This window comes from Lucilia sericata, unplaced genomic scaffold (genome assembly GCF_015586225.1).
Source record: "Lucilia sericata isolate MDLA Ls3-8-SP2 unplaced genomic scaffold, ASM1558622v1 Contig001068F_arrow, whole genome shotgun sequence".
NCBI lineage: Eukaryota > Metazoa > Arthropoda > Insecta > Diptera > Calliphoridae > Lucilia > Lucilia sericata.
Genome location: NW_023995045.1, coordinates 153,532 through 167,048, shown reverse-complemented (window position 1 = coordinate 167,048; position 13,517 = coordinate 153,532). Strand labels below are relative to the sequence as shown.

The 13,517-nt window shown below is 29.6% G+C and overlaps 1 protein-coding gene across 1 annotated transcript; it reads right to left on the bottom strand.

Annotated features, from left to right (window-relative positions):
- Nucleotides 1-1,103: 1,103 nt before the first annotated feature.
- LOC119609855 (ras-like GTP-binding protein Rho1) lies at nucleotides 1,104-11,324 on the bottom strand. The gene is given in 6 exon segments (XM_037964841.1): nucleotides 1,104-1,328; nucleotides 1,394-1,474; nucleotides 3,552-3,641; nucleotides 3,643-3,702; nucleotides 10,448-10,608; nucleotides 10,689-11,324. Coding segments are annotated over 6 exon segments (615 nt in total). The 5' UTR covers nucleotides 10,720-11,324; the 3' UTR covers nucleotides 1,104-1,136.
- Nucleotides 11,325-13,517: the final 2,193 nt, after the last annotated feature.

The window sequence follows — 13,517 nt, the reverse complement described above, 5'->3', positions numbered from 1 at the left end:
TTTTTTTTTGATTTTTTTTTTTATTTTTTTTTTTTTTGTTATTTTATTTGTTATTTTTTTTTTTTTTTTATTAAGAAAAAAATGAATGCATTATTTGTGGTATTGTTGTAGTTGTTGTTTTGTTTTATAATTGGCGGTTGTTTATTGTAAATATTTAAATGTGTTTATTTTTGTTTATTTTTAAAAAAATATCAGTTATTTTGTGTAGAATTTTTTTTTTAATTTTTATCTTCTTTCTAAATGGAGAAACGTTTACACATGTTAGACATTTATTTTTTTTTTTTTTTTTGTTTAGCTTTTTTTTTATTTTATTATTTTTATTTTTAACTTTTTACGAAAAATAGTTGTTTACACATACAAGTACAAGTACGACGACAATGACAATGAGACAAAACAAGTAAGCTTTGTATAATAGGTGGTTAATAAAAATAAAATTTCAAATTTATTTTTATTATAAAAATATACAAATTCTACTTGTTTGCTGTTAAATGACAAAATTTATTTTTTTAATTTTAATAAAAATAAAAAAATACAGTCGAAGCAGTACCTTTTGTTTGAGGTGTTTATATTTTATATATAAATGTAGTTAGTATGTTTGTTTGTATGTATGCGTAATTTTATAAATTATTTTATGATTTGCAAAAACATTTTCTTTTCACTTTTTTTCTTTAAATGTGTAATATGTTGTTTGTTTTTTTTTTGGATTTACCTTTCTTTTAGTATAAATAAAAATAATTTAAATTTTTCTTTTAAAACTCCCCTTTTTACTTGTTTTTATGGTTGTTTGTTAAAAATTAAATATTTGTTAAAATAAAAGCGAAAACGAAAAACTAAATTTTGGAATCATAAAATATTTATGAAAACATAAATGTAAATAGCGGTTTGGTTAAAAAAACAAAACAAAAAAATGTAACACGTTTTTTCTCAATTAAATTACATATTTAAAAAAAAAAATCTTTCTCCTTGATGTTGTTGTTTTTTTTTAATTTTTGTTGATAAATTTTCCATGTGCTGTTTAATTATATGTTGTGTGTTGATTTTGTTGTTGTTTTGTATTAGAAGTAAATTTTCTTTTGTTGTTGTTGTTGCTGTTGGTAGTTGTTTTTTTGTTTGTATAGTTGTTGTTAAAAACTCTTTTAGAGCAAATGGCATTTGGTCCTCTTCCTCTTTTTAACTTGCAATGCAGCTCTAGTAGCTGTTTCGAAGACTTCTCGTACACCCTCCTTGGACTTGGCCGAACATTCCAAATAAGCAAAGGCATTAATTTTTTCAGCCATAGCACGACCCTCTTGCGGCTTGACTGGTTCCTGTTTCATTTTTGAAAGATCCTAGAAGAAAATAATTAAAAATATTTAGAATATTTTTCCTTTGTGTTGGATTTATTAAAACTTACCCGGATGGTATTAGGATCATTTCTCAAATCCTTTTTGTTGCCCACCAAAATAATGGGAACATTTGGACAAAAGTGCTTGACCTGTAATGAGAATAAAGAGACGATTGTTATTAAAACCAAAATCGGGCCTCAATATTCTAGTTTTGTCTAATGTATAGTCAAGTCTATAGTCTAGTCTATAATCTAGTCTATAGTCTAGTCTATAGTCTAGTCTATAGTCTAGTCTATAGTCTAGTCTATAGTCTAGTCTATAGTCTAGTTAATAGTCTAGTCTATAGTCTAGTCTATAGTCTAATCTATAGTCAGTCTAGAGTCTAGTCTATAGTCTAGTCTATAGTCTAGTCTATTGTCAAGTCTATAGTCTAGTCCATAGTCAAGTCTATAGTCTAGTCTATAGTCAAGTCTAAATACTAGTCTATAGTCTAGTCTATAGTCTAGTCTATAGTCTAGTCTATAGTCTAGTCTATAGTCTAGTCTATAGTCTAGTCTATAGTCTAGTCTATAGTCTAGTCTATAGTCTAGTCTATAGTCTAGTTAATAGTCTAGTCTATAGTCTAGTCTATAGTCTAGTCTATAGTCTAGTCTATAGTCTAGTCTATAGTCTAGTCTATAGTCTAGTCTATAGTCTAGTCTATAGTCTAGTCTATAGTCTAGTCTATAGTCTAGTCTATAGTCTAGTCTATAGTCTAGTCTATAGTCTAGTCTATAGTCTAGTCTATAGTCTAGTCTATAGTCTAGTCTATAGTCTAGTCTATAGTCTAGTCTATAGTCTAGTCTATAGTCAGTCTATTGTCTAGTCTATAGTCTAGTCTATAGTCTAGTCTATAGTCTAGTCTATAGTCTAGTCTATAGTCTAGTCTATAGTCTAGTCTATAGTCTAGTCTATAGTCTAGTCTATAGTCTAGTCTATAGTCTAGTCTATAGTCTAGTCTATAGTCTAGTCTATAGTCTAGTCTATAGTCTAGTCTATAGTCTAGTCTATAGTCTAGTCTATAGTCTAGTCTATAGTCTAGTCTATAGTCTAGTCTATAGTCTAGTCTATAGTCTAGTCTATAGTCTAGTCTATAGTCTAGTCTATAGTCTAGTCTATAGTCTAGTCTATAGTCTAGTCTATAGTCTAGTCTATAGTCTAGTCTATAGTCTAGTCTATAGTCTAGTCTATAGTCTAGTCTATAGTCTAGTCTATAGTCTAGTCTAGTCTAGTCTATAGTCTAGTCTATAGTCTAGTCTATAGTCTAGTCTATAGTCTAGTCTATAGTCTAGTCTATAGTCTAGTCTATAGTCTAGTCTATAGTCTAGTCTATAGTCTAGTCTATAGTCTAGTCTATAGTCCTGTCTATAGTCTAGTCTATAGTCTAGTCTATAGTCTAGTCTATAGTCTAGTCTATAGTCTAGTCTATAGTCTAGTCTATAGTCTAGTCTATAGTCTAGTCTATAGTCTAGTCAATAGTCTAGTCTATAGTCTAGTCTATAGTCTAGTCTATAGTCTAGTCTAGTCTATAGTCTAGTCTATAGTCTAGTCTATAGTCTAGTCTATAGTCTAGTCTATAGTCTAGTCTATAGTCTAGTCTATAGTCTAGTCTATAGTCTAGTCTATAGTCTAGTCTATAGTCTAGTCTATAGTCTAGTCTATAGTCTAGTCTATAGTCTAGTCTATAGTCTAGTCTATAGTCTAGTCTATAGTCTAGTCTATAGTCTAGTCTATAGTCTAGTCTATAGTCTAGTCTATAGTCTAGTCTATAGTCTAGTCTATAGTCTAGTCTATAGTCTATAGTCTAGTCTATATTCTAGTCTATAGTCTAGTCTATAGTCTAGTCTATAGTCTAGTCTATAGTCTAGTCTATAGTCTAGTCTATAGTCTAGTCTATAGTCTAGTCTATAGTCTAGTCTATAGTCTAGTCTATAGTCTAGTCTAGTCTATAGTCTAGTCTATAGTCTAGTCTATAGTCTAGTCTATAGTCCTAGTCTAGTCTATGTCTAGTCAAGTCTATCTAGTCGTATAGTCAATAGTCTAGTCTATAGTCTAGTCTATAGTCTAGTCTATGGTCAAAACGTAAAAGTTGAATTTTTTTAGATTTATTTTTAAATCCTTCAGATCGGTTTCATTTTAATAAAAAGTTTCAAAAAGTTATAAAGCAAAAAACCTTCATATTTTTACCTCTGGTGTCCATTTTTCAGGAATATTTTCTAATGAATCAGGTGAATCAACAGAGAAACACATTAAAATAACATCTGTATCTGGATAACTGGAGTGGTCGAAGTCTGTCATAATCCTCTTGACCAGCTGTATCCCATAAGGCCAGCTCAACCTATAAATGAAATCAAACCAAGAAAATCAATTAAAAATTTACACTGCAAATTAAACAGAAATTATAAAATTTATTTAAAAAAAAATAATTTTTTTATTGTGTTTTGCTGCTCTTTTTAACAACAAAAAGATAAGAAAATCATAATAAAAATCAATACTCATCAGACTATGATAGTAAATAAATAAATAATAAAATGATATATATGTAGCTATAAATAAATAAATATGTATATAAATATATGTTTGTTTGTATGTAGAAATAAATTACATACATCTACAAAATTGCTGTTTTTTTTTCGTTTCATGTTTTGTTTTATATTCTGGAATATTGGCAATTAAAGAGGAAATACCATAATTATTAATCATCACATCATTGGTAGCAAAAAAAAAAAGTTTTGTTTTTTAATAAATAAATAAAAAAGTGGTAGACAGAGAGAGGTAATGAATGCAGTAAAGTGAAGTAGTTAGTGTGTGTAATAAGAAATTTAAAACGTTTTATTTTTACAGCTGAAAACTAAGAAAGAAGTAAAAGCTTACTTTTTTCTAAACTGAAACTGAACTAGAATTAAATTGGAAATGGAGTAGAACGACTAGAACTGAACTAGAACTGAACTGAACTAGAACTGAACTAGAACTGAACTAGAACTGAACTAGAACTGAACAAGAACTGAACTAGAACTGAACTAGATCTGAACTAGAACTGAACTAGAACTGAACTAGAACTGAACTAGAACTGAACTAGAACTGAACTAGAACTGAACTAGAACTGAACTAGAACTGAACTAGAACTGAACTAGAACTGAACTAGAACTGAACTAGAACTGAACTAGAACTGAACTAGAACTGAACTAGAACTGAACTAGAACTGAACTAGATCTGAACTAGAACTGAACTAGAACTGAACTAGAACTGAACTAGAACTGAACTAGAACTGAACTAGAACTGAACTAGAACTGAACTAGAACTGAACTAGAACTGAACTAGAACTGAACTAAACTGAACTAGAACTGAACTAGAACTGAACTAGAACTGAACTAGAACTGAACTAGAACTGAACTAGAACTGAACTAGAACTGAACTAGAACTGAACTAGAACTGAACTAGAACTGAACTAGAACTGAACTAGAACTGAACTAGAACTGAACTAGAACTGAACTAGAACTGAACTAGAACTGAACTAGAACTGAACTAGAACTGAACTAGAACTGAACTAGAACTGAACTAGAACTAAACTAGAACTGAACTAGAACTGAACTAGAACTGAACTAGAACTGAACTAGAACTGAACTAGAACTGAACTAGAACTGAACTAGAACTGAACTAGAACTGAACTAGAACTGAACTAGAACTGAACTAGAACTGAACTAGAACTGAACTAGAACTGAACTAGAACTGAACTAGAACTGAACTAGAACTGAACTAGAACTGAACTAGAACTGAACTAGAACTGAACTAGAACTGAACTAGAACTGAACTAGAACTGAACTAGAACTGAACTAGAACTGAACAAGAACTGAACAAGAACTGAACAAGAACTGAACTAGAACTGAACTAGAACTGAACTAGAACTGAACTAGAACTGAACTAGAACTGAACTAGAACTGAACTAGAACTGAACTAGAACTGAACTAGAACTGAACTAGAACTGAACTAGAACTGAACTAGAACTGAACTAGAACTGAACTAGAACTGAACTAGAACTGAACTAGAACTGAACTAGATCTGAACTAGATCTGAACTAGAACTGAACTAGAACTGAACTAGAACTGAACTAGAACTGAAACTAGAACTGAACTAGAACTGAACTAGAACTGAACTAGAACTGAACTAGAACTGAACTAGAACTGAACTAGAACTGAACTAGAACTGAACTAGAACTGAACTAGAACTGAACTAGAACTGAACTAGAACTGAACTAGAACTGAACTAGAACTGAACTAGAACTGAACTAGAACTGACTAGAACTGAACTAGAACTGAACTAGAACTGAACTAGAACTGAACTAGAACTGAACTAGAACTGAACTAGAACTGAACTAGAACTGAACTAGAACTGAACAAGAACGGAACAAGAACTGAACTAGAACTGAACTAGAACTGAACTAGAACTGAAGAACTGAACTAGAACTGAACTAGAACTGAACTAGAACTGAACTAGAACTGAACTAGAACTGAACTAGAACTGAACTAGAACTGAACTAGAACTGAACTAGAACTGAACTAGAACTGAACTAGAACTGAACTAGAACTGAACTAGAACTGAACTAGAACTGAACTAGAACTGAACTAGAACTGAACTAGAACTGAACTAGAACTGAACTAGAACTGAACTAGAACTGAACTAGAACTGAACTAGAACTGAACTAGAACTGAACTAGAACTGAACTAGAACTGAACTAGAACTGAACTAGAACTGAACTAGAACTGAACTAGAACTGAACTAGAACTGAACTAGAACTGAACTAGAACTGAACTAGAACTGAACTAGAACTGAACTAGAACTGAACTAGAACTGAACTAGAACTGAACTAGAACTGAACTAACTAGAACTGAACTAGAACTGAACTAGAACTGAACTAGAACTGAACTAGAACTGAACTAGAATTGAAATAGAACTGAACTAGAAGTGAATTTTGAAAATTCTTATTTTTTCTAACTGATAAATAAAATTTAAGAAAAATATAAAAAACCGCATTGTTTTATTGTTTACTTTTTTTTAATTTCAAATCAAGGATTTTAATAATCATAAAGCAACAACTTTTCAAAGTTCATAGAAGTAAACAAAAAACTTAAAAGTTTACAAAAAATACCACAATTTTATCTAAGTTTTGTTTTGAAATTATTTTCATTTAAGATTATAACAGAACAATTAGAAAAAATTAAATGTATGACCTCTAATAAACAGTTTTGTAGAGATGTTTTTAGGGGGAATTTGTGGAAAAAATGTTGTATTAGTTCCCTAACAAATTTCTTCACTGAGTTATCTACAAGAATTGTAAGCTGGACGGACATCATTACATCTAGTGAAATAATATAATTTAAAATCTTAGGAACAATATTATAATAAATTAAAATAAAATTTTCAAAATTAAACTTATAAACATTCCATTCACAAATCTCAGGTCGATGGGATTACGTATTTATTGAACATTTAAAAAGAAAAGCATTCCCCTAACTTATACTCATTTAGTGTCGTCTTGACGAAACCAAAAGAAAAGCAAAGAAAAAATGTTAAAAAATGAAGTCATGATTCGCATGTCTAAGGTGTGTGAGTATGAAAGTTTATATTAATTTGTTATTTTTGTTGTTGAATTAAAGTAAACAAAAAATTAAAAAAAAAAAAAATACCCGGTATTACAAAATAGATGAAAACGTAAGGAAAACGTAGGAACAATTTTTAACATAATTGTTAAACTTTGTTAAGACAATTTAAATTCTTTCTTTAACAATAAATCAATAGTTATATTTTAGCCATATTTGATTATAATTAAATATTGATGATTCTTAAAAACATACATTCCAAATCCCTCTCTCATTCACTCACTTTGTTAGTGTTACTCTTTGTAGTTCTAATGAAAAAGATCAACTACAGCTGTTGTTGTTCATTTGTATGTTAGAGGGGGAAATTTATACGGTTTTGTTTAATTTTTGATAAAGTTAATAGAAATTAGTTATGACTCAATTGCTTTAACAAAAACAAACAAACAAAAAACACTTAACCTAGCCATAACCAAAGTAAAGGAAATCAAATAATAGTAAAGAACATTATAATAAGGTTTTAATTAAATTTTTAATAATTATAATAATAGTTTATAAATGCATCACACCACCTCTTTGTTTGTTTTCGTTTTTACATAAAAAAGTAAGCCCCTCCCCTATCTTTTCAGGACCCCCTCTCCCTAATTGTTCCCTTTCCATGTTGTATTTGTTTTGGATCTTGTGAGCTGTAGTGAGTGAGTGAGTGATCTCTCTAGTATATTCATAATTTTATTTAATGTCTAGTTAAACAACCGCATTTGAATAAAGTTGTCTGCGCATTTCTTTATTGTGTGTTATTTCTGTGTGTTTGTTTTTTTTATTTCATTTCCAATTTTCTTTGTACTTTGTATGTTTATTTTTATTGAAAGTGCTTTAATATAGTATATAATGCTAAAGAAACGATGACTACTAAGACTTTGCCTCTGTCACCCGGTGTCTATCTAAAACCAATTGAATGTTTCTTTTTTGTAATATTGAAAACGTATTGTTTATATTTTTGTGATTTGCATCTCTACAAGAATGTTTATTATTAAAAACTAATATTTCGTTGGAATCTAGATTTTATTGCTTTCAAATAGTTTTAAAAAATATTCTTGGAAAAATTAATATTTGAGACATTTTTTATTTTTTACTTATTCAAAAATCATTTCATCATTTTCTAAAAAAACATAAAAGTTGCTTTTATTGAAAGAAATTTTTCAAAAATTATGAATTATAAAGAAAAGTTCTAGTTCAGTTCAGTTCAGTTCTAGTTCAGTTCTAGTTCAGTTCTAGTTCAGTTCTAGTTCAGTTCTAGTTCAGTTCTAGTTCAGTTCTAGTTCAGTTCTAGTTCAGTTCTAGTTCAGTTCTAGTTCAGTTCTAGTTCAGTTCTAGTTCAGTTCTAGTTCAGTTCTAGTTCAGTTCTAGTTCAGTTCTAGTTCAGTTCTAGTTCAGTTCTAGTTCAGTTCTAGTTCAGTTCTAGTTCAGTTCTAGTTCAGTTCTAGTTCAGTTCTAGTTCAGTTCTAGTTCAGTTCTAGTTCAGTTCTAGTTCAGTTCTAGTTCAGTTCTAGTTCAGTTCTAGTTCAGTTCTAGTTCAGTTCTAGTTCAGTTCTAGTTCAGTTCTAGTTCAGTTCTAGTTCAGTTCTAGTTCAGTTCTAGTTCAGTTCTAGTTCAGTTCTAGTTCAGTTCTAGTTCAGTTCTAGTTCAGTTCTAGTTCAGTTCTAGTTCTAGTTCAGTTCTAGTTCAGTTCTAGTTCAGTTCTAGTTCAGTTCTAGTTCAGTTCTAGTTCAGTTCTAGTTCAGTTCTAGTTCAGTTCTAGTTCAGTTCTAGTTCAGTTCTGTTCTAATTCAATTCTAATTGATTTCCTAAAAAAATAAAAATAGCTTTTAATGAAAGTTGAATGACTAAAATTATGAATAGGAGCAGACTTGAGACCAGCAGATAGATAATACTATTGCCCAACATTATATTAAAAGCTTCACAATATCATACAAGAGACCACAGACTAGACCAAGGTCTACACCATAAATTATGCGATACATACTAGACTAGAACATGAAATACATCATAGACTAGAATATAGTCTTGTTAATCATATAGATCATAAAGTAGATTATATACTAAAAGGTTCGAAATTTGATAAAATTAAAGAGGAAAAGAAGTGTGAAATTGTCTTCTATAACAATGGAAAATTAGACTACTAATCAGGGTTGGCAAAATTGATACAATTGTACTTTTTTTGGTAAAATTTTAAAAAACATTCCCTTATTGAAATAATAATTTAAAAATTTTACTTTTAACACAAAGTTCAAAGAACTACCAGCTTCAGTAAAATTTTTTCTAAACGTCGGAGGAGGAAATTGTAACGAATCCTGGAAGAGTTTATAACTAGACAACATTTAACAAAGAGAATACCTTTTATTATTATTTTTTTATCCGATTGCTTTTCTATTCTAGTCTAGTAGACTAGTATCTAATCTAATGTCTAATCTAAAGACTATTCCCTTGTCTAGTTTAGACTACTCCATCTTATCTATTGCCTAGTCTAAGAACAAGTCTATAGACTAAATGCTGTTATTTATTGACTAGTCCAATGACTAATCTATAGTTCTGAAGTACTTTTAACTAGACGTTTAAAGTATTTCAAGGACTATTCTAAGAAGTCTTTGGCTAGTATAAAAATACTAGTTTACTGTCTACATAGTTATAGACTAGTCTCCCGTCTATTCTATAGAATAACCTATTGCCTAATCAATGGACTAGTGCATTGACTAATGAACTTGCTTTATGATACATACAAATATTGATTAGTTCTGACTGGCTGAAGAAGTCGATTTGAATGTAATTTTATTTTAATATAAATTTTCAAAAATATAGATTTGGTATAATCGGATTCAAAAAAGTACACTTTTTAAATGCTATTTTGTACAATCCCTGCAATTGATTATACCACAAACTAGCCTACAATTAAACAATATCATAGAACATTCCCTAGAGAATATACACATGTATATCATAGAAAAATACATTCGATAGATCATATAGATAGATAGTAAACTATGCTATAGACTAGGCCATATGTAATAATCTAGACCAAACTACCTATGGACCTAATTGGTCCATAAATAATTGATGGGTCATCTCAGATGTAATATATCATATAGGTTAAAAGTTTATTTATTTTATCGATTTTTTTTTTTTAAATATCGTTTTATAACAAAATCATTTTAAATTGAAATTTTTAAGACCATACTTTGTAACAATGTTGATCATAGTGGACAAAATTATGGGGATACTCCATAAAAGTGTTTTTTTTAATTTTTAATACCTATCAATTTTCTTTTAACTTTTCGAATTCTTTTAACTTTCCCAATTTTAATGTACAAAAACGACTTTAACTTTATTCTTACAAGTAACCGATCGACTAGCGAATTTACTAGGATAAAATATTCGACTTCAAGAAAAACCTACTAACTGCAAGTATAATAATGTAGAAAATAGGCTCCTTACCTGTTTTCCATCTACTTCAATGTCGGCCACATAATTTTCAAATACAGTGGGTACATAAACTTCGGGAAATTGATCTTTGCTAAAGACAATCAATAAGCAGGTTTTACCACAGGCACCATCGCCAACAATAACCAACTTTTTGCGAATCGTCGTCATTGGTTCTGAAAGAAAAACGAAAATGTTTGTATTTATATCTATTTCGTAAATAATTTCAAAAAAAGGAAAACAAAAGAACACCCACTGTCAGGAAAACATGATGAAAATAAAGACATTTTTCCTACTGGTTTTTTAAACTATGATTAACAGCAACAACAATTTTGTTGCCCCAAAAAGTTAAGACTTTTTATATTACAAAAATTGTCTTAAAATATGTTTAATTCACTTTTTTGTAAAATCTCTTCACTGAAATTTATTTTATTACAACACAACAGCGTAGTTTTTGACGTTTTTCACTTTAATATGGTAACTCTGTTGAAACACCTTTATTACGAGACGATGACAAAAGAAAAAAAAACGAGACAGACAAAATAAACGTTATATTGGTGCTCGCTCCTTAATTGTGACTTTTATTGTTAATTCCCTTTCATTGTCTCTTTCTAGTTCGATTTGGTCCAGCAAAAAGCAAATTGTGTTTTTTTTTTGTTTACAATTTATTTCCAAATAAATGTCTCTTTTGTCATCATCTTCATTCTGCTTTACACACTCTTCGATGGTGATGATGATGATTAGTTATGTGTGTGCGTGTGTTTGTTTTAAGGTTGACGTATTACTTGACGAAGGCGAAGTTTATTTCGTATTTTTTATTTATTTTAATTATATTCGTTTTTTTGTTTGCTAATTGCAAGAATTTTAACAACACAACCGTTCCACTAGTTGTCTGCAAATGAACTAAATTAAATAAAACCGAAAACACATGAATTATTGTATATTTTGTTAAACTTTTAAATTTAATTTTTGGTATAATCTTAGTTTTATTTTAATAATTAAAACTTTTCATAATAATCTTACTGCAAAATGAAGACGATAATTTATATGACTACAAAGAGCAGGCGGCAACACCCTGTGTATGAGTTTGCCCTTCCTTCTGCTCCCTCCCCTCACACAACCCTTATGACTGTTTGTTAAAAAGAAAATACAAAAAACCGTATGTATACATTCCACCTTAATCATTCAATTTTTATTGTTGTTTTATTTCTTATTAAACACACACTCTCGCATAAACATGCTCCACACATATACACAATCATCATCATATTTTAACTTTTCTTCTCTTCAAATTTTTTAAACAAATATAACTTTTTTTTTTCCAATACGCACAAATAACCAGAAATGTTTTCCTTTATTTTTTTTTAAATTTTAAACAATTTTTGTTTTCTTTGGCAAACGTTATAAAATTTTGGATTTAACTTTTTTTAATTTCTTTGGTACCTACATTTTTATATTTGTTTGATTTCCTTTCGTAAAACGAAGAAAAAGAAATCTGTTTCAGTTCTTCCCAGTTAATATTTTAACAAAAATTCGTTTATTTGCTGTAATTTTTTTGAAAGAGAAGTTTCCAATTTGTTTTTTCAAAACTATTTTGCAATTTATTTTAATTTTAAGCACTTTTTTATTGTTTTAAATAAATTAAATAAAAAATTTTGGATTTTCTTCTTCTCATGCAAAAGTCTACTGAAAAATTATGATGACAACGCCTTGACGTCCGATGTTATACGAAGAAAAAAAGAAAATGGCGTTGCGCCCAAGGCGTCCGATGCAGAGCCCTGCGCCGCCGGCGACAAAATATGTCGGCGGCTCAAAATCTACTGTAAGCCGGCTAAGTTTTCAACTACGTTTAGTTTTTAAATTTTCAACGATTTTAAATAAAAACTGAATCCGAGAGATCAGAAAGTGGGATTTTGGAAGCAAATATATTGTTTATAACAAAACAGAGAGCAAGCACAAAAGTTGTGTGAGAAATTATGCAGGAATGGATAAAAAATGCTTAAAAATTAAAAACAAAACCTTTCTCCAAGTTTTACGGGGATCGGCCTATATTTGACCCTATACTCCATATAAAACATCTTGCGGAAAATCAGTTTCTAAAAAATGTTGCATTAAGAAAATGATCAATAACGTAAAAACAAAGATATTTTATTTATTTATTTATTTATTTATTCAGTAATAAAAAAAATAATTTGGGCTAAATAATATTACATTGTCCTGTCTGTTCTGTAAACCGAATCCGAGTAAATTTTTCGTTTAAAAACGAAAAAAGTACCTGTGTAGAACGAAAAAGTACCGAAAAGTCTCTTTATTATTAATTTCATGTTTCGATTTCAATGTCATAGAAAACTCAAAAAGTACCAGTTGGAGAATGAAAAAGTACCAAAAAATTTTACTTGGTACCGGGGTTTAAAAATAACACCCCATTAGCATATTTAGTGTTTCTAAATCTAAAAATTTTACCTAAATTGGTAATTTGTTTCTCCCCATTAACGAAACAAAAATTCTATTCCAAAAAATTGCAACATCGTAGTGGGAGCCCGTTATTATGTATTCTATGTATGTATAAGTTAGACCTGGTCCACACTAGCAAACTTTTGTAGAGGAACTTTTTCTTAATTCTCTTTTGAAGTTTCCTTAATGTCCACACATAGAAACTTTTGTTTCAGAAACTACGTATTAATTGCATTGGTTTGTTGTTGTACGAATGAGAAGAATAACAAAACAAAACAAGTTTCCGAGTACGGGAAACTCCGTACCGCTAGAGAGATGAATGATATTCATTCTCTCTCACGCAAAATCAAAAATTTTCCCAAAAAAAGTTTCCTATGTGGACCGGCAGTTAATAAACCAATAACAATGTTTTATGAAAAAAGTACCAAAAATAGGTACAATTTTCACCCCTTAAACGTCCGAATATCAAAAAAGTACTAAATTCATATTTTTATTTTTTCGTCAAGTTATGAAGGAGTCAAAAATATTGTTTGAATGTTCACTGATTTAAAAGATACATGGGGTGAAAAAAAGTACCAAAATACAGTTTTTATCCGTTTATTCCCTAAAGGGGCCGAATTTGAAAAAAGTA